The 25090-nt window shown below is 36.6% G+C and overlaps 1 protein-coding gene across 1 annotated transcript in view; it reads right to left on the bottom strand.

Annotated features, from left to right (window-relative positions):
• FNBP1L (formin binding protein 1 like) overlaps positions 1-25090 on the bottom strand; it is a gene marked incomplete at its 5' end in the record, with an annotated part of 86481 nt that overhangs the window by 50032 nt on the left and 11359 nt on the right. The window contains one exon of the mRNA XM_082615104.1: positions 2580-2688. Within this exon, the coding sequence (XP_082471230.1) occupies positions 2580-2688 (109 nt within the window). The remainder of the gene's footprint in view (positions 1-2579; positions 2689-25090) is intronic.

The following is a 25090-nucleotide window of genomic DNA, read 5'->3' as shown; positions in this document are numbered from 1 at the left end:
AGTCCACTGTTGACTATACCTTCCAATTCCTTTTTATGCAAAAATTTGGCTTAATCAGAAAACACTCCATCTTTATATTTTAACAATAATTTCAGTGGAGTTTTAAACTCTGCTGAAACTGACTGTAATATGATTTTACGTGTCAATTTGGCTGGGCCACACTGCCCAGATATTTGGTCAAATATTATCGGATGTTTCTGTGAAGGTGTTTTGGGATGAGATAATATTTAAATTGCTTAATTTGGAATATGTAAAGCACATTACCCTTCATAATGTGGGTGGGCCTCATTCAATCAGTTAAAGGACTTACTAGAACAAAAACTGACCTACCCCCTTCAAGAAAAATGCTGCCAGTAGGCTGCCAACAGACTGCCTTTGGGCTAGAACTGCAACTCTTCCCTGGGCCTACCTTGCAGTTTGGACTTGTCAAGCCTCCAAAATCATGTGACCCAATTACTTATAAATCAATTCCTCTCTCTCCCTCTCTCTCTCTCTCTCTCTCTCTCTCTCCCTTCCCCCTCCCACCACACACACACACCCTTGGTTCACACTGACTTTAAAACAAGCAATAAATTTCTTTTAATGTTTTAAGTGTGCAGATACAGTAGTTGCAGGTGACATCATTTTTAGCAACAAAATTCTACAATGACGGATGCATTTCCAAACATTCATCATCAAAATTCTTTTTCCATAGCTCAAGTTTCTTTGGAAAAGCAACTATACATTCACTATTAAAGTTTCCCTTTTATCTTGAAAAACCAGATATTCTCAAAAGTACCTGCTAGGAACGCATATTACTAACAGCCACTTATTAAACATCAACAAATTAGAAACAACAGGAGATGAACAGCAAACCTGTGTGAAACAAAGTTTTTCAATAGTCCCTCCCCATTTCATTTGGAAATACTGTAAAAAGTCTACTATATTTCAAAGGTATTATTTTTATAAAATTAACCATAATAAAAATATGCTGTAATGTTCTGTGGACTTCTCACTTTAATTTCCTTTGCTTACCTATAAATGATGAAGTGAATAAATTGCAACCATATCCCAATTTCCTTTTTAAAGGAAATTATTAATGCACTGCTTTATCAGTGGTTATTACATGGTTTTTCCATAAAACACTGTTCAAACTTCCTGTTGAGAATAAATCTTCAACATATCTTTCCTCTAGTGGTTCACAAAAACAGTACTTCAAAATATAATTCATTATCAAAACAGAATCTAGCAAACGTTGTAAGCTGAGATACTAGAAATATGTGTACTATAATAAACTGTCTAGCAAATTTTTAGCATACAATTTTTCCTAAAATATATTTCTTTACTCAACAAACAGTATTTTTTGAGATCATTAGTTAGTCACCATGTTGTTTTAAACATATCACCATTTTTACCACAAAAGGAAAAGTAAGGACATTTCTAATAGCATGCTTTTTTTTTTTTTTTCCACACCACGATGTTGCGGGATCTTAGTTCCCCAGCCAGGCACTGAACCTGGGCCCTGGGAGTGAAAGTGCAGAGTCCTTAATCACTGGACACGAGGGAATTCCCAGCATGCTGTCTTTTACCATTAACTTTGAAATTTCAAGAGGATTCTAGTCAGTCAGGTTTACTGCAGCATTATTCATAATAACCAAAAGTTGGAAACCACATGTCCATCAACAGATGAATGGATAAACAAAATGTAGTGTATACATACAATGGAATATTACTCAGCCTTAAAAGGATATTCTGACACATGCTACAAAATGGATGAATCTTGAAGATATTGTGCTAAGTGAAATAACCTAGACACAAAAGGACAACTACTCAATGACCTCATTTACGTGAAGTACCTAAAGCAGTCAAATGCATATAGACAGAAAGTAGAAGGTGGTTGGTTCCCAGGGGCTAAGGGTAGGGAAGAATGGGGAGTTACTGTTTAATGGGTAGTTTCCATTTGGGAAGATGAAAAAAGTTCTGGAGACGGATGGTGGTGATGACTTCACAACACTAGGAATATACTTAAAGCCGATGAACTGTAAACTTGAAATGGTAAACGTAATGTTACCTATATTTTACCACAATGAAAAATATTTGTCAATAAATTCAATGAAATTTAGTACAGTCTTCACTGGTTATCACATGATTTTAAGCATCACTTTTAAAAAAAGAGCAGAGGTCAGGGTGGCTAAGGTGCCAGAGTAGGAAGGCCCTGAGTTCACCTCCTCCCAAGGGCACACCAAAATTACAACTATTTACAGAGCAACTATTAATGAGAAAGACTAGCAGAAAAGATCTACCACTAAAGATATAAAGAAGGAGCCATAATGAGACAGGTAGGAGGAGCAGAGATGCAGTACAGTCAAGACCCACAGCCCCAAGTGGACCCACTTGGATATATAGGAGGATAATTACAACTGCAGAAGTTCTGGCCAAGGAGCCCCACATTGGGATCCCCAGCCCAGGTGTCCTGCACCAGAAAGACAAGCATCCAGAACGTTTGGCTTTGAAGGCCAGTGGGGCTTACTTTCAGAGAGCCAGAGAGCTGAGGGAAATAGAGAAACATCCACTCTTAAAGGATGCACACAAAATCTCACACATTCCGGGACCCAAGGCAGAAGCAGTAATTTGAAAGGAGCCCAGGTCAGAACCTACTGTTAATGTTGGAGAGACTCCTAGAGGGGTAGGAGGCAACTGGAGCTCACCCTAGGGACACAGACAATGGCAGAAGCAATTTAGGGGAGCTCATTCTACCATGAAGACATTGGTGCTGGCAAGTGACATTTTGAATCCTCCCTCTAGCTTATTAGCAGGGACCTGACCCTGCCCAACACCCTCTCAGCACCAGTACTGGGATGCTTCACGCCAAGCAGCCAGCCAGGCAGGGATACAGTCCCACCTAACAGCAGGCTGACACCAGCCCCAAGAAACCTTGGATCCAGCCCCAAACACAAGCAGGCCAGCACCAACTTTGCAACACTCCAGATCCTGCAGCCAGCCATGTCAGGAACAGTCCCCACACAACAGCAGGCAGACAATAGATCTGGAACCCCAGCCCCGCAACCACCCACGTGAGAACCTAGCTCCACCCACCACTGGGCCAACACTAGCCCCGGGACCACTCAGGGCTCTTCAGCCAGAAGCCTCATTATCCAGCTCCACCCACCAGTGGTCGGCAGCCTCTGCACAAGGCAGGGCCTGGCAACCAACCAGACCAAAGGCAAACCATGCCTACCAGACCAACCAGTCGTCAGCCCACCAAAACAGAGGGACCCACGCAGCCCATACAGTGGCTACCACTGGAGCATACAGCTCTGGTGACCAGAGGAAAGTGTGCTGCTGGGATGCATTGAATGTATCCTACAAAAGGCCACATCTCCAAGGTCAGGAAGTGTAACCAACTTACCAAACACACAGAAATAGAAACAGTAAGTTAGTCAAAATGAGGCAAGAGAGGAGTATGTTCCAAATGAAAGAACGAGATAAAAACCCAGAGGAAAAACTAACTGAAGTTGAGATATGCAATCTAGCTAATAGAGTTCAAGGTAATTATCACAAAGATGTTCAAAGAAATTGGAATAATAATGGACAAAGAGAATGAGAAGTTAGAAGTTCTAACAAAGACTTAGAAAATATAAAGAAGAGTCAGAGATAAAGAACTAACTAAAAAATATACTACAAGGAAACAACAATAGATTAGATGATACAGAGGAATGGATCAGCAAGCTAAAGGACAGAGCAGTGGAAATCACTGAAGCTGAAGAGAAAAAAAAAAAAAAAAGAATAAAAATAAATGAGGACAGTTTAAAAGACCTCTGGAACAACATCAAACACACTAACATTTGCATTAAAGGAGTCCCAGAAGGAGAAACAAAAGTGAGAAAGTGGCAGAGAATACATTTGAAGACACAATAGCTAAAAACATCCCTAACCTGGGAACGGAAACAGACATCCAGGTCCAGGAAGCACAAGACGATTAACCCAAAGAGGACCACTCCAAGACACACTATAATTAAAATGGCAAAACATAAAGATAAAGAGAGAATATTAAAAGCAGCAAGGAAAAAGCAACAAGTTATGTACAAGGGAACTCCCATAAGGCTATCAGCTGACTTTTCAGGAAACGCTCTGCAGGCCAAAAAAGAGTGGCACAATATACTTAAAGTGATGAAAGGAAAAAACCTACGACCAAGAATACTCTACCTAGCAAGACTTTCATTCAGATTTGTTGGGAAATAAAAAGTTTTACAGATAAGCAAAAGCTAAAGGAGTTCAGCACCACACCAAACCAGCTTTACAAGAAATGTGAATAGGACTTCTCTAAGTGAAAAAGAAAAGGTCACAACAAGAAATATAAAAATTATGAGAGGAAAAATATCATTGGCAAAGGCAAATATAAAGCAAGAGTATAAATAAGTAAGTAAATAAATAAATAAAGGATATTAAATCAACCACATATAAAGCTAGTAAGAAGGTTAAAAGACAAAGAAGTAAAATCATCTATATCCATAATAAGTAATTAAGGAATACACAAAACAAAAAGATGTACTATATGATGTCAAAACAGTAAACGCTGGGGGGATAGGGGGAGTAAAAATGCAGAGTTGTTAAAATGCATTCAAACTTAAGAGATTAGCAATGTAAAATAATCATACATACATATATATACACACACAGATTTCTACATATAAACCTCACAGTAACCATAAACCAAAAATCTACAATAGACACACACACACAAAAGAAAAAGGAATCCAAATATAATATTAAAGACAGTCTTCAAATCAGAAGGGAAGAGAGCAAAAGAAGAAGAGAGGAACAAAGAAAGAACTACAAAAACAACCAACAAAATGTCAGTAAGTATATACCTATCAATAATTACTTTAAATATAAATGGACTAACTGCTCCAATTAAAAGATTCAGAGTGGCTGAATGGATACAAAAACAAGACCCATATACATGCTGCCAACAAGAGACTCACTTCAGATCTAAACACACACACAGATCAAAAGTGAGACGATGGAAAAAGGTATTGCATGTAAATGGAAATCAAAAGAAAACCAGGCAAGCAATATTACATCAGACAAAACAGACATTAAAACAAAGACTATAACAAGAGACAAGCACATTACTTAATGACCAAGGGATCAATCCAAGAAGACATAACAACTGTAAATATATACTCACCCAACATAAGAGCATCTAAGTACATAAAGTAAATATTAACAGACATAAAGGGAGAAATTGACAGTAACACAATAATAGTAGGGGACTTTGACACCCCAATTACATCAAAGGACAAACACTGAGACAGAAAATCAATAAGGAAACACTGGACTTAAATGATATATTAGACCAGATGGATTTAATTGATATATAGAGAACATTCCAACTGAAAGCAGCAGAATACACATTCTTTTCAAGTGTACATGGAACATTCTCTAGAATAGATCACATGCTAGGATTCAGAACAACTCAATAAATTTAAGAAGATTAAAATCCTATCAAAAATCTTTTCCAACTACAACACTGTGAGACTAGAAATCAACTATAAGAAAAACACTGCAAACACCACAAACACGTGGAGGCTAAACAATATGCTACTAAACAACCAATGGATCACTGAAGAAATAACAAAAAGAAATTTAAAAAATACCTGTAGACAAGTGAAAATGAAAACACAACAACCCAAAATCCACAGGACACAGCAAAAGCAGTTTTAAGAGGGAAGTTTATAGCAATACAAGCCAACCTCAGGAAACAAGAAAAATCTCAAATAAATAATCTAACCTTATACCTAAAGGAACTAGAAAAATAAGAACAAATACAACCCAAAGTTAGTAGAAAGAAAGAAATCATGAAGACCAGAACAGAAATAAATAAAACAGACTTAAAAAAACAAAAAAACAACGAAACTAAGAGCTGGTTCTTTAAAATGAAAAATAAGCCACTAACCAGACCTATGAAGAAAAAATAAGAGAGAGAATGAGGGGGCCCAAATCAACAAAATCAGAAATGATGAACAGATTTCTAGGTACGTACAATCTCCTGAGACTGAACCAGGAAGAAATAGAACTATCAACAGACCAATTACCAGTAATGAAATTGAATCAGTAAACAAAAGACTCCCAGCAAACAAAACTCCAGGACCAGATGGCATCACAGACAAATTCTACCAAACATTTAGAGAAGACTTAACACCTATCCTTCTCAAACTGTTCAAAAAACTGCAGAGAGGGCTTCCCTGGTGGCACAGTGGTTGAGAGTCCACCTGCCAATGCAGGGGACACAGGTTCATGCCCCGGTCCGGGAGGATCCCACATGCCACGGAGCGGCTGGGCCCGTGAGCCATGGCCGCTGAGCCTGCACGTCCGGAGCCTGTGCTCCACAGCGGGAGAGGCCACAGCAGTGAGAGGCACGCGTACCGCAAGAAGAAGAAGAAAAAAACTGCAGAGAAGGAACACTTCTGAACTCATTCCATGAGGCCACCATCGCCCCAATACCAAACTCCCAGATAAAAATATCACAGAAGAAGAATATTAGAGGCCAATATCACAGATGAACACAGATGCAAAAATCCTTAAAAATATATTATCAAACCAAATTCAACAAGACATTAAAAGTATCATACACCATGATGAAGTGGGATTTACCCCAGGGATTCAAAGATGGTTCAATATCCACAAATCAATCCATGTGATACACCATATTCACAATCTCAAGAATAAAAAAATCACATGATCATCTCAATAGATACAGAAAAAGCTTCTGACAAAATTCAACATCCATTTATGATAAACTCTCAACAAAGTGGTATAGAGCAAAAAACATCTCAACGTAATAAAGGCCATACATGACAAGTCCACAGCTAACACACGCTCAATGGTGTTCCTCTAAGATCAGGAACAAGACAAGGATGCCTACTCTCATTACTTTTATTCAACACAGTGTTGAAGTCCTAGACACAATCAGACAAGAGAAAGAAATAAAAGGAATCCAAACTGGAAGGAAGATGTAAAACTATCACTGTCTTCAGATGACATGATACTATACACAGAAAATCCTAAAGACAGCACCAAAAAACCACTAGAACTAACTAATGAATTCGGTAAAGATGGAGAATACAACATTAATACACAGGAATCTACTGCAATTCTATACACCAACAACAAACTATCAGAGAGAGTAATTAAGAAAACAATCCATTTACAATTGCACCAGAAAGAATAAAATACCTAGGAATAACTCTAACTAAGGAGGTAAAAGACCTTAACTCATAAAAGTATAAGACACTGATGAAAGAAATTGAAGACAACACAAACAAATGGGGAGGATATACCATGCTCATTGATAGGAAGAATTAATACTGTTCAAATGCCCATACTACACAAGGAAATCTACAGATTCAATGCCAGGCCTATCAAAATACTGGCATTTTTTTCACAGAACTATAACAAACAATTCTAAAATTTGTATGGAAACATAAAAACTCCCATATAGCCAAAACAATCTTTAGAAAGAAGAACAACGCTAGAGGTATCATGCTCCCTGGCTTCAAAGTATACTACGGAACTACAGTAATCAAAACAGTATGGGAGGGACGTCCCTGGTGGCACAGTGGTTAAGAATCCGCCTGCCAATGTAGGGGACATGGGTTTGAGCCCTGGTCCAGGAAGATCCCACATGCTGCGGAGCAACTAAGCCTGTGTACCACAACTACTGAGCCTGCACTCTTGAGCCTGTGTGCCACAACTACTGAAGCCCATGCACCTAGAGCCCGTGCTCTGCAACAAGAGAAGCCACCACAATGAGAATCCTGCACACCACAACAAAGAGTAGCCCCACTTGCCGCAACTAAAGAAAGCCTGCGCGCAGCAACAAAGACCCAACGCAGCCATAAATAAATAAATAAATAGATAAATTTATTTATTTTTTAAAAAACAGTATGGTTCTGGCACAAAAACAGAAACAGATCAATGAAACAGAACAGACAGTCCAGAAAGAAACCCACCCTTCAACAAACAGAAGATATTAGAGAAGCCCAATAATTACGTTAATTATATTTGACTAAGCTTTACATATTTTTAGGTAAATAGATCCACAATAAAAGCCAACTAAAAGCATAGCAATCAGCATTAAAAGGTAGCATAGGACTTCCCTAGTGGCGCAGAGGTTAAGAATCCACCTGCCAATGCAGGGGACACGGGTTTGATCTCCGGTCTGGGAAGACCCCACATGCTGCGGAGCAATGAAGCCCGCGCGCCACAACTGCTGAGCCTGCGCTCTAGAGCCCGTGAGCCACAACTACTGAAGCCCATGCATCTAGAGCCCATGCTCCGCAACAAGAGAAGCCACCACAGTGAGAAGCTCCCACTCACCTCAACTAGAGAAAGCCTGCGTGTGGCAACAAAGACCCAACACAGCCAAAAATAAATAAATTAATTAATTAAAAATAAATAAATAAAAGGCAGCATAAAAGCAAGATATACATGTTTGAATACAAGTGAAACAAAGTTCTCTGCTTTGTAAACACTTGGGGGGAAAATGTGACTTGAAAAAAAAGTGCCTCTAAAAAATGCAAGTCTTGGGCTTCCCTGGTGGCGCAGTGGTTGAGAGTCTGCCTGCCGATGCAGGGGACACGGGTTCGATCCCCGGTCTGGGAAGATCCCACATGCCGCGGAGTGGCTGGGCCCGTGAGCCATGGCCGCTGAGCCTGCGCATCCGGAGCCTGTGCTCCGCAACGGGAGATGCCGCAACAGTGAGAGGCCCGCGTACCGCAAAAAAAAAAAAAAAAAAAAAAAAATGCAAGTCTTGAAATAGAAAAATTTAAATATTATCATACTATATAGCCCTGTTATAAGTTACTTTTTGCCTCAAATTGTAAATCCACAAACTGTAAATAAGACTTTATGTCAAATATAGATTTAATGCAATAACATTCAATACAGAAGAAACATTTTTTATTTTAAGATAAATTTTATTTAATCCATTGAACAACATATCTGGGTTTTCAACTAGATGTTTTAATTACAATACATTAAGAAACAATATAAGTGTGACAACCTCTAAACATTCAAGAGTGAGTGATTAATATCTTAAAAGGAAGTGAAGAGAGAAACTAACTTAGCACTATTCATATAAATAATAAAAAGGCAAAGTAAATAGTAAGAGATCCAAACAAGATTCATGCTTGAAATGTTAAAATATTCAGTGAGCAAATGTCCATTTTAAATTCTATACCTTTACTAGATATTTTACATTTTTCTAAGCAGGACTCAAAGCAGACCAATTTTGAAATTCCAAGGGGGGTAAAAAACACTCTAAAGTTGGTCTCATTACTCTGAATCCAAGGCACAACGTTCGACAACAAAGTACAAGTCTGCTTTTCATTTTTATATACCAGTTTCCAAACAATCATTCAAATAGCATCATTTGTTTATTTTGGAAATTAAGCCCTTGTCGGTCCCATCATTTGCAAATATTTTCTCCCAGTCTGTAGGCTGTCTTTTCGTTTTGTTTCTGGTTTCCTTTGATGTGCAAAAGCGTAGAAGTTTCATTAGGTCCCATTTGTTTATTTTTGCTTTTATTTCTATTGCCTTGGGAGACTGACCTAAGGAAACACTGCTACAAACCATGTATGTCAGAGAATGTTTTGCCTATGTTCTCTTCTAGGAGTTTTATGGTGTCTTGTTTTAAGACATACATGGTAGCAATGTTTTTGAGTTTATTTTTGTGTATGGTGTAAGGGTGTGTTCTAGCTTCATTGATTTACATGTGGCTGTCCAACTTGCTGAACAGACTGTCTTTTCCCCATTGTATATTCTTCCCTCCTTTGTCAAAGATTAATTGTCCATAGGTGTGTGGATTTATTTCTGGGCTCTCTATTCTGTTCCACTGATCCAAATGTCTGTTTTTGTACCAATACCACACTTTTTGTTTTTTACTTTTTTTTTATATTGAAGTATAGTTGATTAACAATGTTGTGTTAGTTTCAGGGGTACAGCAAAGTCACTCAGTTATACATATACATGTATCTATTCTTTTTCAAATTCTTTTCCCATTCAGGTTATTACAGATATTGAGCAGAGTTCCCTGTGCTATACAGTAGGTCCTTGTTGGTTATCTATTTTAAATATAGCAGTGTGAATATGTCAAACCCGAACTCCCAATCCATCCCTCCTGTTCTGATTACTGTAGCTTTGTAGTATTAAGTCTGGGAGGATCATGCTTCCAGCTTTGTTCTTTTTCTTCAGGATTGCTTTGGCAACTCTGGGTCTTTTATGGTTCCATATAAAATTTAGGATTATTTGTTCTAGTTCTGTGACAAATGTCATGGCTATTTTGATAGGTATTGCATTAAATCTGTAGATTGCTTTAGGTAGTACAGCCATTTGAACAATATTAATTCTTCCAATCCAAGAGCATGGGATATCTTTCCCTTTCTTTGAGTCATCTTCAATTTCCTTTATGAATGTTTTGTAGTTCTCAGCATATAAGTCTTTCACCTCCTTGGTGAAGTTTATTCCTAAGTATTTTGTTGTATTTTTTTAATGTGATTTTAAAAGGGATTGTTTGTTTACATTCCTTTTCTGATATTTCATTGTTAGTGTGAAGAAATGCAACCTATTTCTGTATGTTAACCTTGTATCCTGCTACCTTGCTGAATTCATTTATCAGTTCTAGTAGTTTTTATGTGGAGTCTTTAGGGTTTTCTATATACAGTATCATGTCATCTTTGTATAATGACAACTTCACCTCTTCCCTACCAATGTGAATACCTTTTATTTCTTTTTCTTGTCTGACTGCTGTGGCTAGGACTTCCAATACTATGTTTAAGAGAAGCGGTAAGGGGCTTCCCTGGTGGTGCAGTGGTTGAGAGTCCGCCTGCCGATGCAGGGGAAATGGGTTTGTGCCCCAGTCCGGGAAGATCCCACGTGCCACGGAGTGGCTGGGCCCGTGAGCCATGGCCGCTGAGCCTGCGCGTTTGGAGCCTGTGCTCCGTAACGGGAGAGGCCACGACAGTGAGAGGCCCGCACGCCGCAAAAAAAAGAAAAAAAGAGAAGCGGTGAAAGTGGGCATCCTTACCTTGTTCTAGATTTTAGTAGGAAGGCTTTCAGCTTTTCACCATTGAGTATTATATTGGCTGTGGGTTTGTCATAAATAGTTTTTATTACATTGAGATATGTTCCCTCTATACAGCTCCTACAGTTCAATAACAAAAAACAAACAACCCAACTGAAAAATGGGCAGAAGACCTAAACAGACATTTCTCCAAAGACATACAGATGGCCAATAGGCTCATGAAAATTAGCTCAACATCGTTAATTATTAGAGAAACGCAAATCAAAACTACAATGAGGTACCACCTCACACCAGTCGGAATGGCCTTCATTAAAAAGTCTACAAATAAATGCTGGAGAGGGTGTGGGGAAAAGGGAACCCTCCTATACTATTGGTGGAAATGTAAACTGGTGCAGCCACTATGGAAAATAGTACAGAGGTTCCTCAAAAAACTAAAAATAGAGTTGCCATATGATCCAGCAATCCCACTCCTGGGCATATATCCAGACAAAACTATAAGTCAAAAAGATACATGCACCCCTATGTTCATAGCAGCACTATTCACATTAGCTAAGACATGGAAGTAAACTAAATATCCATCAACAGGTGAATGGATAAGAAGATGTGGTATATATACACAATGGAATACTACTCAGCCACTAAAAAGAATGAAATAATGCCATTTGCAGCAACATGGATGGACCTAGAGATTATCATACTAGTGAAGTAAGTCAGAAAGAGAAAGACAAATACCATGTGATATCACTTATATGTGGCATCTAAAATGTGACACGAATGAACATATCTATGAGACAAAAACAGACTCACAGATATAGAGAACAGACCTGTGGTTGCCAAGGGAGAGGGGGGTGGAGGAGGGAAGGGTGGGGAGTCTGGAATTAGCTGATACAAACTATATATATATCCTATATATAGGACGGATAAACAACAAGGTCCTACTGTATAGCATAGGGAACTATATTCAATATCCTATGATAAACCATAATGGAAAAGAATATGAAAAATATATATATGCATAACTGAGCCACTTTGCTGTACAGCAGAAATTAAACACAACATTGTAAATCAACTATACTTCAATAAAATTTTAAAGAATTAAAAATAAAAAAGCAGAGAAACAAACAAAAAACAAATAGCTTCATTTGTTCATAATGATTTTAGTATTTTTATGGAATTCAATGACTTAATAAATGTTAAAACCAGAAAAGATAACAAAGTGAACTTCATCACACAGTCCAGCACATACAAGGCACTTACTCCCTGACTGAATAACTATTCTATTTATATATACTTCTGAATTTACAAAGTGTGTTCACATATATTACCAGATATCACCTACAAAACTCTATTGATAAGGCATTTTACAAGTGAGAAAACCAAGTTTCTGAAATTAAGGACATCAACCTTTGATTCCAATCTCATTTTCTTTCTACTACAACATGCTCTTATTTGATAAATAAGTATATAGTAATTAATGTTTATTAGTAAATAATGGTCCCAGACCCTTCATTTTATAAATATGGAAGCTGATGCCCAGAATGCTTACCTGATTTGCTCATAGATGACTAGCAACCAAAATGGGATGGCACTAGATAGATTATCTTTTTAAATCACTGCCAGTTTTATATTCTTAGTATCCAAATGAATAACTGTTATAAATAGTGTTATTTAAAATGATGCATTACTTTCACCAGGAGCGGAATATAAGACTGAAAAAAACTTTTTGATCACTGGGGAGCTTCGATAAAAGGAACAAATTAAAAATCTCAAAGTTAGAAACTGTCTAATACAAACACACACTGAATGTCATAACCACTCTTTACAACATTCCTGATAAGAAGTCGTTCAGCCTTTCTTTAGTGGTCTTACCATGAGTGAGTAAAACAACTTGGAAGCATGACAGAAGGTGGCTGGAGATGGAGGAATGACTTCTACTACCACGAAATAAAGTACAAAGTACAAAGCTCTTAAATAAAAAAATAAGAATCAGAATCCTAAGGCTTTAGGCCTTCAAAGGTAATACCTTCCAATCCCTTCGCACATCTCCCTGCTCCATGCCAGCAAATATCTTGGACTATGGAAAATGTTGGGGAAAGACGAACTAAAGAATTAAGCATTATTCTGAAACCACCTATGGATTAGAAATAAGTAAGAATATTAAGTCATCAAAAAAGGCAACTTATCCTCACTTCGCTATTTTTTCCACTTTCAGCACTGTTCTTATTTCTAGGATTTGTTCTGGATTACTATAGTCAAGTCCAACTTCTTCCATTTCCTTGCCTTAATCATCCCCTTACTTCCTTTTCCAAAACATTCATTCTTTCCACAGCTTCTGTAAAATGTATCTCTCCGTCAGAGGTGGGCCGGGATTAAACGTTACCATTTCATATTTAAACTCAAGAAAGCTCCTGTTTCCTTCAGGTATTGTCTTTTAATTTTGTAAAATGGTTAAAGTTATTTTACCTTATTCATTTGGGAACAAAAGGAAAACACTAAATTAAAGCTGGCATCAACACCAACTTAAATGTCCACACCATTCAGCATAAATCAAATGAATTATATGTTGCTCCAAGATTCTATTGAAGAAGTAATAAGGGTGGTAATAAATTCTATATTTACTCAATCTTCTTACTTTTATCTATATGATATATTTAATGTAGTTTAAATAAAAAGAACTATTTTATGTACCACAAAATATTGTAATTTTTTAGAAGCCACTACTGAATATTCAATCCTTGTTTCTCTAATTACTTTGACACAGCCTTGCATCCAAATGAAGTCCCAGTCAAGTGCTTTCAGTAAAGCACCAAGGGTCACAACTGTTTAAAAAACTTTCTTCACTAAAAAGCAGAATAATGACTTTGCTGTCCTAGTTTGGGCTTACTCTACGGCTCCAATTTTCTGCCAAAGTTTCTCCAGCACTTCTGAACACCAAAGTACTACCAAAAACATTTTTAAGATCTAACACAACTGACTTTTCTCATTCTTTGATTCACAAGGGACTGTGGAAATTTCTTCTTTTTCTTTAAGTCTCATGGCGCTGACAAGTCAATTTACAATTGAGGGTCAACATCTACCCCCAAAGTAAACTGACGAATATTCTTAGTTTTTAAAAATCAACTTAATTATTTGGATTTATTTTGTGTTTTTGTTTTGTTTTTTAAAAGATAGTTGCAAACTTATATACATGATATCTTTTAATTTTTACTTAAATTTTTAAATTAAATTTTAAATTAAGCTCTTAGTGACTTCAAATCTATCCAGGTGATCCTTCCAACATCCCTCTATATATTTTTTACTTCTCTTCACAAACTTTCTCCTCTGCTACCTCAGGAACTCACTCCAATAGTCATCTTCATTGTCATTAGCCACACCCCTCTCCTCCCAATAAATTTCAAGAATCTCATTCTCAGCTGGCCCTGTCAACTCAGTATCTCTAGTACCCCGAGGCCTATAATTTTCACTCCCCGCTAAACACCTCAATCCACTGATCCTGACACATTATTACTATTCCTCACCCCACTCCTGTCTTCATTTCCATCTTCACAGCTTGGATTCCATAGCCATCATTATAATCACTCCTTGCAAAGAGCCTCACTGTCCTTGCCCTCCCTCCACTCTGTCAAATTTCAACCCTAGTTTTATATTAAACTCTTCATCAACTCTTTCACACCCCACTGAAGAAAGGTGAAAAAAAGAAAAAGAAATAACCTTGCTGACTGGTCATACTTTGAAATCTGTGCCTATTAACTTAATAGGCTTTAATGCTATCTAGCCTGAAGTGATTCACTATGCCATTACCCTAGCCAACTATCTTGAACCTTGTTCCTTCACTTTAAACTTAGACCATCACCTATCCATCTCATTCTCAGCTAATAATCTTGCTTCTTACCTCACTAAAGAGAAGCACTCAGAACATATTTCCTCATTCTCCAACTCTATTTTTACCACAAACACTTATGTGTTTTTATTCTGCCTTCCTGCCTATATTACTTTGGATAACAGTCATACCCGTACTGCTTCTGCTTACCTAAAGAACTAATACAGTTTCAGGTTTACTTGTTAAAATGTTTGAGACCTTGAGCCTGCATATGCTTGATGTATTCCAGGAAGAGCTAGAAGCTGAATAAGCAAGCTGTGCTGAATGAGCAGGAGGAAGAGGAGTTGAAATGGAGGTGTGAGGGGTCAGAATGCAGATCACACATGCCTTATCTTCCACCATAAGGACTTGGCTTTAAGCTGGAGTAAGATGAAAACACACTGCATGGTCCTGAGCATAAGCCTGACAGGTTTTTTAGCAGATCACTCTGGCCTCTGTTGATAAAAATTGCTTCAAAGCAAGGGAGACTTTTGGGGAAGGCTACTGCAATAATCCAGACCAGAGATCAGGCTGGCTTAGTCCAGGGTGGAAGAAGCAGAGTGGTGTGAAATGGTAAGATTTTGGATATATTCTGAAGGCAGTGTCAACAAAATTTTCTGATGTTCTGAGTGTGGGCTGTGAAAGAGAGACATCAGTTCTAAGCACCATGAACTAGAAGGATACAGTGCTTTGAACTAAACTGGGGCAATTTAAGTGAATAAGTTTGGCCAAAGGGAAGACAAATATTTTGGTTTCAGACACTTATGTTTGAGACACCCTTAGCCATCCAGGTGGATATGTTGAGTAGGTGGTTAAATACATGCCTGGAATTCAACAGAAGTGGTCTTCCCAAAGATATATGGTAAAACATGATCCTGGATGCAATCTCAATTAAGCTCTGTTGCACACCAACAATCAGAAGTCAAGGAATTGAGGAGGAACCAGCAAAGGACATTGAGAAGGAATGAATGACCAGTGAGCTAAGAGTAAAACCAGGAAAGTCTGTTATCTTGGAAGCCAAATGAATAATATATTATTTCAAGGAGGAGGAAGTGATCTACTTTGTCAAGTGCTACTCAAAGTAGGATGAGGACTGAAAACTGACCATCAGGATTTAGCAATATGCAGATCACTGACAACCATAACAAGAGCAGTTTTATTGAAGTAGTGAGGGCAGAAGTCTGACTAAAATCGGTTTAAAAAGATTAGGAAGAAAGAAATTAGAGACAGTGAATACAGACACCACTTTCAAGGAATTCTGCTTTTAAGGAGAGAATAGATATGGGATGACAGCTAAAGAAAGAAGTGTGGTTAAGTGTGAGTGGATTTTAGATGGAAGAAACAATATGATTATATGCTAATGGAAATAATACAAAGAAAGGAAAACTGATAATATAGAAGAAAGAGAAGAACTGGGGCAATGAGCACTGAGTAGGTAAGGGTAGATGCATGCATAAGTGAAGGGACTAACCTTTGCTAAAAGCATGAGCAGTTATAGTAATAGGAGAGAAGGCAGAGTAAATGGACTCAGGTTTAGGCAGCTTGGTGGCAGTAGCTTGTGGAAAATTCTCTTGTGATCAGTTCTATCCTTTTCAGTAAAATTGGAGGCAAGGTCATTACTTGAGAATAAGGATATAATAGGTATTAGAGATTTGAAGGGGAAAAAAGAGCACCTCTCCCTCTTTTGCATTCATAATTTAAATCAATAAGCATCAAATATATATAAATATAAACAAATATATATATATATGACAACACAAAAATATTACAATTCTTCAATTTCTCCTCCAAGTATGGTTTATAAATGAATACCAAATGTCCTTAATTAATAGAGCCATATCTTTTAAAGGCAATGATTTAGCAGGTCATAATAGATTCCACACAAAGAATAAAAAATAGCTTATAAAAGATGGTGCTGTGGTTATGAGAATATTGCTCTCAGATTTCTAACCACAGGGATCTAGCTGACCAGGGCCCCAGCTGCCAGGCTTCCCACCACCAGCTGTTCCCACATAATGAAGAAGGCAAGGATACAAAGAAAGATCTGGTTGAGGGAGACCAAGGACTCTTCCAACAGATGAATTTGGCTCAAGAACTCCTTGACAACTTTGTCAAACTCTCCTTAGAACTTCACTGCAGCCTAAGATACTTCTACTCAATCTTCCTTCCTTCCCCCACCTCTTCCTCCTTTAGGGTCAGACTTGCATCCTGGTCTTATGGCTCTCTCAGTCTCACTTGGCTCTCTCTCCATTTCCTCTCACATGCATTTCTTGCAAGTTAAATCCCATTTGGGAGGTTGCTTCTCAGAGAACCCAAATTAATACAGCTGAAATTTCTTTAAATGCAACAAATTTAAATCTTTGGGAACAAAACCCTTGTCTCTGAAAATCAAAAGGGTACTTTTACATCATGTTTCTAGTAAGGCTAACAAACGTAAAAATCACTGAATAAAAGCAAAGCCTCTAGAGAGAGGTTATACAATTTTGAATATAATGTGTTTCCTGTCCTCTGCCCTGCTCTTGTTCTCAAGAAACAGCAAGCTAAAGTCCTTCAGAGTAAGGTACAAAGTGACTGAACACAAGATCATTTGGAACCTTCTCACTTCAGTGAAAAGTCAGTTCAGTACAATTTTTCACTAGTTCAGTACATTTTAACAAACCTTACACTACTTTTTATGTGATTAAAATTTTTGGATCTCACTTGTCACATTATGGCAGGGTTTTATTGAATATGCTTTAAAAAAAGAATTTGATGTCAAGGCTAGAGTTCTATTTGCATGTGTGTAAAGTTATCTTTTAATTCATTAAAAATAAGCTAAAGCTCTGAAATCAAAAAATTAAACTTGCTATTCAAAATTATCTGCTCTTTTATAAAGTAGAAGTAGTTACTAAGTGGACATATAATTCCAAATATGAAGCTACAAAGAAAAAAAGACATTTCTAAATACAGTGTTGTTATACAGTTACTGCATTTGATTAGGTCAATTAGGTCAACAAATGCCCAAGACATTCTTCTTTTTTAAAAAAATTTTAAACTGAAGATGTTTTACTGATTCCCTTAAGTATCATTTTTAAATTGTAATAACATATACATAACATAAAATTTATCATCTTAACTATTTCAGGTGTGCAGTTCAGTGGCATTAAGTACATTCACACTGTTGTACAACCATCACCACTATCAATCTCCAGAACTCTTTTCATCTTGCAAAACTGAAACTCTGTACCTATTAAACAATAACTCCCCCTTCTCCCCTCCCTTCAGCTCCTGGCAACCATCATTCTATACTTTCTGTCCCTATGATTCTGACTACTCTGGGCCCCTCATATAAGTGAAATCATACAGATATTTGTCTTTTGTGACTGGGTTATTTTACTTAGCATAATGTCCTCAAGGTTCTTCCAAATGGTAGCACGAATCAGAATGTCCTTTCTAAGGCTGAATAATATATTCTATTGTAAGTATATAGTACCATTTTGCTTATCTTTTCATTTGTCAATAGACCTGTGTTGCTTCTACCTTCCAGCTATTGTGAATAATGTTGCTATGAACAAAGATGTACAAATATCTCTTCAAGACCCTGCTTTCAATTCTTTTGGGTCTATACCAAATGAAATTGCTGAATCATACAGTAATTCTATGGTTAATTTTTGAGGAACCACCATATTGTTTTTTCCCCAGCAGCTGGAACATTTTACATTCCCATCCACAGTGCACAAAGGTTCCAATTTCTCCACATTCTTGCCAACAATTGTTTTGTTTTAATACAGCCATCCGAATGGGTGTAAAGTGATGTCTCACTGTGGTTTAGATTTTCATTTCCCTAATGATTAGTAATACTGAATATCCTGTCATGTGCTTATTGGCCAGTTGTATATCTTCTTTGAACAAATGTCTATTCAATTGCTTTGCCCACTTCTTATAGGGTTCTTTAGGTTTTTCTGTTGTTGTTGACTTGAAAGAATTACTTATATATTCTGGATATTAATCCCTATTCATATATATGATTTGCAAATATTTTCTCCCATTCTGTGGGTTGCCTTTTCACTATGTTGATAGTGTTCTTTAATGCACAAAAGTTTTATGAAGTCCAAATCTGAAGTCCAAATTATCTATTTTCTCTTTTGTCATCTGTGCTTTTGGTACCACATCCAAGAAATCACTGCCAAATCTAATGTCATGAAACTTTCCCATGTTTTCTTCTAAGACTTTTTATAATTTTAGCTTCTATTACATTTAGATCTTGATTCATGTTCATTCTGAGTTAATTTTTGTACATGCTGTATTCTTTTGTATGTGGATATCCAGTTTTCCCAGCTGAAAATGTCCCACTGAATGGAGCTGGCACCTTTGTTGAAAATAATTTGATCATGCATGTGAGGGTTTATTCTGGACTTTCTATTCCACTACATCAGTCTTTATGTCTGTATTCCAGTACCATACTGTAGCTTTGTAATAAGCCTTAAAATCAGTAAATGTGAAATCTTCGACTATGTTCTTTTTCAAGATTATTTTGGCTATTTGGTGTCCCTTGAGAACTCATATGAATTTTAGAATTGATTTTTCTATTCTGCAAAAAAGTTCATGGGGATTTTGACAGAGATTGCATTGAATCTGTAAAATGCTTTGGATAGTATGGACATCTTAACAATATTAAGTCTTCCAGTCTATATACAGGGACATCTTTTATTTATTTGTGTCTTGTTTAATTTCTTTCAGCAATGTTTTATCGTTTTTGGTGGATAACCCTTCCACCTCCTTGGTTATTTATTCCTAGGTATTTTATTCTTCTTGATGCTATTATAAATGGAATTGTTTTCTTAATTTCCTTTCAAATTGTTCATTGTTAGTGTGTAGAAACCCAACTGCTCTGGGAGTGCTGATTCTGTACCCTATAATTTTGCTGAATTTGTTTATATTAGTTCTAAAAGTTTTTTGTGCAATATTTAGTGATTCTTACATATAAGATCATGTAATCTGTGAACAGAGATAATCTTACTTATTCTAATCAGATCTGGATATCTTTTATTTCCTTTCTTGAATAATTGCTCTGGCTCAAACTCCCAATAGTACGCTGAATAGAAGTAATGAAAGCAGGTATCCTTGTGTTGTTCCTGTTCTTAGAGGAAAAGCTTTCAGTCTTTCAACACTGAGTATGATGTTAGCTATGGGCAAACAGATAAATTTTAAACTGGGTCCTGGAAAATAGGTAGGATATGGACACCTAGAAACAGGAAAAGAAGGCATTCCAGGAAGAAGGAACTATATTCAAAAGCAGAAAAAAAGAAAAGAAAGTAATTTTCAAAACTTCTGTTAAAATCAGCCACGATCGAAATGGAAAGTATCACCTAGGTCTATACCATTCATTTTCCAAGAAATAACAGAAGTGGCTACCAAAAATAGGTATGCTATTGTCCAAATTCTCTATATCCTTGTTAACCAAATTATATGATACAGAAATCCTGTGTTGCCAATCTACAAATCCTGCTGAACAAGATGGATTAGTAACTAAAAACAAACAACAAAAACAAAACAAAACAAACCCTGTGAGATGCAACAGCATGAACTCTTCTTACTCTTAGCAAATGCCCTTCTAAGTTAAACATAGAGAACATCTTTTTTTTAAAGTAACCACCTCATTAGAACAAAAAAATCTGGTTAATTTCTGAAATAGTTTTACTTTGAGCACACAGAAAGCAAGTGATGTGGTTCTTGGATAAGTCGCATTTGAACGGTTTTTTTTTTTTTTTTTTTTTAGCGGTACCCGGGCCTCTCACTGCTGTGGCTTCTCCCTTTGCGGAGCACAGGCTCCGGACGCGCAGGCTCAGCGGCCATGGCTCGCCGGCCCAGCCGCTCCGCGGCATGTGGGATCCTCCCGGACCGGGGCACGAACCCGTGTCCCCTGCATCGGCAGGCGGACACTTAACCACTGCACCACCAGGGAAGCCCTGAACGGTTTTTATTTTTAAGCTACAAATTTCTAAAATACAGGTCACGTATAAAGCTTGATACACGATATTTTCAGAAAGGTGACAAAATTTTAAAATTTTTATTCCATATCTTCTAGAATAACTGAATTCACTAGAGTTCTCTTTTCTATGAATACTCAAATATAAAGCATAGTTTATGCAGTGTACTTTTTTCAATTATATATTTTTCTTTTTTATTGCAAAATATACAATACATGCAAAGAGTGTATGCAATGAATATGTACAGTTTCTACTACAAAAGTATTTATTTTCAGTATTTATTTCATTTAATACTAAAATACTAATTTTAATACCAGTATTTCTTTATTTTGGCATTTACTTCATTTAATATTAAAACATCAGTTTTAATCCCAGTATTTTAAAGTGTTCGGAATCCAATAACTCCTTTAAAAAAAAAAGTGAAACTAAAGCATTTAAAATATAGATTATAAATACATTTCTGTAAATATAAAAGTAATTACAAAATGGCAACTACAAACATAAATTTATAAAATGTGAAACATACATGGTTATTTTAACATAAACTAGCATAAGTAATAAAATATTCTAAAATGAACTAAACAGTATATAAACTGCTGACCATTAATTATAAAACATGAAAATGAAATTTCATTTGACCTTTTTTTAACATAACCTTTCAGTGAAAGATCCAATAGCATCATTTTTATTGTGCATATTCTTATGCAAAGTTTTCTAGCTACTGATACATCTTCTATGTGAAGAGAGCAGTGAGGAGAAAGCTACAAGTTAACACTACATATTTTCCTTTGATGCTTTATTCTTCAAATAATCTCATCTGCATAACTTTTAAGAAAATCTTTTTAACAGTCTTTTGTTTTTGTTTTTTTTTAAAGGGACTAAAACCTTTTTTACTGATAGGGAGCTACAGCTTTTACTTCAAAAAAGCGTTTTTGGTTTGGTTTTTATCTCCTTAATTTCATCATGTAGTGATGGGAGGTTCCAACAGCTACTATATCATTTTCAGTGCTTTCATGTTTATATTCTACTTATTCAGAAAGTCTTTGAATTAAATTACAATTATTCTTGCCACAGAGCTATGCTTTCTTTATCAATTATTTTCTTCTTCCTCTTGAAAATTGTGGAGTTGACCCTTGCTCAATCTGAAATTTTAATGTAGAGTATGTAACTAGCTGGGAACATCTCAAGATGCAAATGATTCCAAGAAAAGTGCATTAATACCAGCAAAAATAGTGCTACATCAGTACGTTAAAATAGCACATGGGGGGACTTCCCTGGTGGTCCAGTGGTTAAGAATCCGCCTTCCAATGCAGGAGACATGGGTTCGATCCCTGGTCAGGGAACTAAGATCCCACATGCTACAGGGCAACTAAGCCCGTGTCACAACTAGAGAGCCCAAGCACTGCAACTAGAGAAGCTCACACGCCACAATGAAGAGCCTACACACCACAACGAAGACCCAGTGCAGCCAAAAATTAAAAAAAAAAAAAAAAAAAAAAGCACATGGTATATCAGACCAAATATCAATACTGCAATAACTATGCACAAATAGTATGTTAATGTTTTCTATGTTCACTTAAAGCATTTATTCAGCTTTTAGTAGACTATAAGTTCTATATGCAGGATCTTTTTATAATTCTCTGTATCTCCCACCTAGCCCAGTATCTACTAGCTCTTGATCTCTGAGCCAAAGCTGTAAAACTGGAGTAATTACATGACTCTAAAGTGAGAACATTAAATGAAATGTAAATAAAGCATTCAACACAGTGCTTAGAACTGGTGGCTATTATTATTCATTCATTTAATTCAACAACTGAATGAGTGTTGAGCTTGGCACTAGGGCTACAATGTGAGTAAAAATATACTTAGTGGGAAGAAGAGTTATTAATCAAATAATCACAATTTTTGGGGCTTCCCTGGTGGCGCAGTGGTTGAGAGTCCGCCTGCTGATGCAGGGGACATGGGTTCGTGCCCCGGTCTGGGAAGATCTCACATGCCGCGGAGCAGCTAGGCCCGTGAGCCATGGCCGCTGAGCCTGCACGTCCGGAGCCTGTGCTCCGCAACGAGAGAGGCCACAACAGTGAGAGGCCCGCGTACCGCAAAAAAAAAAAAAAAAAAAAAAAAATAATCACAATTTCTCTTTGATTTCATTGGCCAGTACTCCCAGAATAATATTAAATACAGTAGTGATGTTAACAAATGTGGTCAGATTTGTACATCTGAACCTGGACAAACATACAGGTTTTATGTCTTCAAGCAAACTGAATAAAGAATGCTGGTTTATAAAAAATTACAGTATAATTGTTCTCTATAACAAGTCCTTTAAAATAGTATGCATTCTTAGCACAACTAAACTGATTTTACTGATCCAAAATAAATTTACATACTATTAGAACATATCTGTTGTGCGAAGCAAGATCTGGTGCAAGCTTTATACCTGTATATTATCTAACATCTTCCTTGTTTAATTATATAATTTCTGGTAACACAATGGCATCCATATTGATGATCCATCTTCCTACCTGTCCCTCTCATTTCACAGTTCTTTGTAATTTGGGGATCCTACAGATTTTCATTTCTGTTTCACATTAGTCTCTCTATGTTCAGTACTACTTCCCAAATCTCAAACTTGAGCCCAGGGTAATTCAGTGGTTACTTAAGAGTAAAGCAGGGACTACAGTTTGGGATAAACAACTTTAAATCTAGTTTTCTTTATGTTATACTCTTTTGGCCTGGCTCAGATTCTCTGGTCATCTACTTTCATTGTTGTCCTTGCTACCTACTATCCTGGACCACTTCCTGCCACTTTTCCTCTGCCCTCACACCAATAATGCAGCTGACATATTAGCCTTTGTACTGAGACCAGAGAATATGATTAGCAAAACGGAGAGTCAAGAGCAGACACAGTCTTGCAAATTATAATATTCAATATATAGGATGGATAAACAACAAGGTCCTACGGTACAGCACATGGAACTATATTCAATATCCTGTGATAAACCATAATGGAAAAGAAATATATATATATACATATATCACTTTGCTATACAACAGAAATTAACACAACATTGTAAATTAGCTATACTTCAATAAAATATTAAAAAGAAAAAATAAAAATCAGAACCCAATTTGAAAAAAAAAAGAGTAGAGACAGTCTTTACGTACATGCATTCATATTTTTAACATGAAAATCTCTAGAACAGTGCTAACTATCCCTTTGCATTTTCCCTCTTTGATTTCTTGGCTTTCTTTCCCTCAGGCTCACTTTCCTTTTTACTCTAGTCTCTTTCCCTTTCCTCTGTTTGAGACTCTTAATCTACCCCAGGAATGCAATGTAAGTGTGAAATCTAATCATAGGCCCTTCTGGTCAGAAGGAACTTCAAAGATCAGCCTCTTTATTTACAGATGAGGAAACTGAAGCCTAGAGATTAAACTATTTGCCCAAGGTAACAGAGCTGAGTAACAGAGCTGAAACAAAGATCCAAATGTCTTAATTACTTTTTCCTGTTTTGCTCCTTCAAATAAGTACACTTAGTTGTTTTGCTCCTTCAAATCAGTACACTTAGTTAAGTAAATGCTCTCAGACTGTATTTATTATTTACAGAGCAAATGGACTTCCTGGCTTTAATCTAACCTAAAGAGATACTTAGTTGTTGGCATATTCATGGCAATAACTCCAAAGAGTGACCTCATGCTACTCTTAGCATAACTATGGTCTAAATACTGATACAATATAGTTATACCTATATATGCTCTATTATATTTTGGAAGAAGCTGAACTGGCCCAGAAAGAAATTTTATGGTTTATTTTCATAAGTAGTACTGGAATATCTTAATATTTAGAATTAAGAAGTTATATAACAGCTAATGTTAGTATTAAAGTAGATTTTTATATGATAGGAAAATATTCCACATTAATCTAATCAGAGGAGTATCTAAGCTGCAAAAGCAAGAATATTCAGAAAATATGTACGTAACAGCTGTTCTTTATTATTCTTTCTTATATGTAATGTAATTATAACATTGATGAGAGTCACTGAGTAAAGGGAAATGGTCAAGTAAGTGAATCTGCTTGCACATTAACATAAATTAGGCACTATTAATAACACTATTTTAATTTTACATGGCCAACTTTGTCCTTTTCATATCAATTCTATGTGATTTTTTTTTTTTTTTTTGCGGTATGCGGGCCTCTCA

Source organism: Mesoplodon mirus (assembly GCF_964341445.2).
Source record: "Mesoplodon mirus genome assembly, chromosome: 3".
Taxonomy (NCBI): Eukaryota; Metazoa; Chordata; class Mammalia; order Artiodactyla; family Ziphiidae; genus Mesoplodon; species Mesoplodon mirus.
The sequence above is the reverse complement of the archived record's forward strand: the minus strand, read 5'-3'. Positions and strand labels throughout refer to the sequence as shown.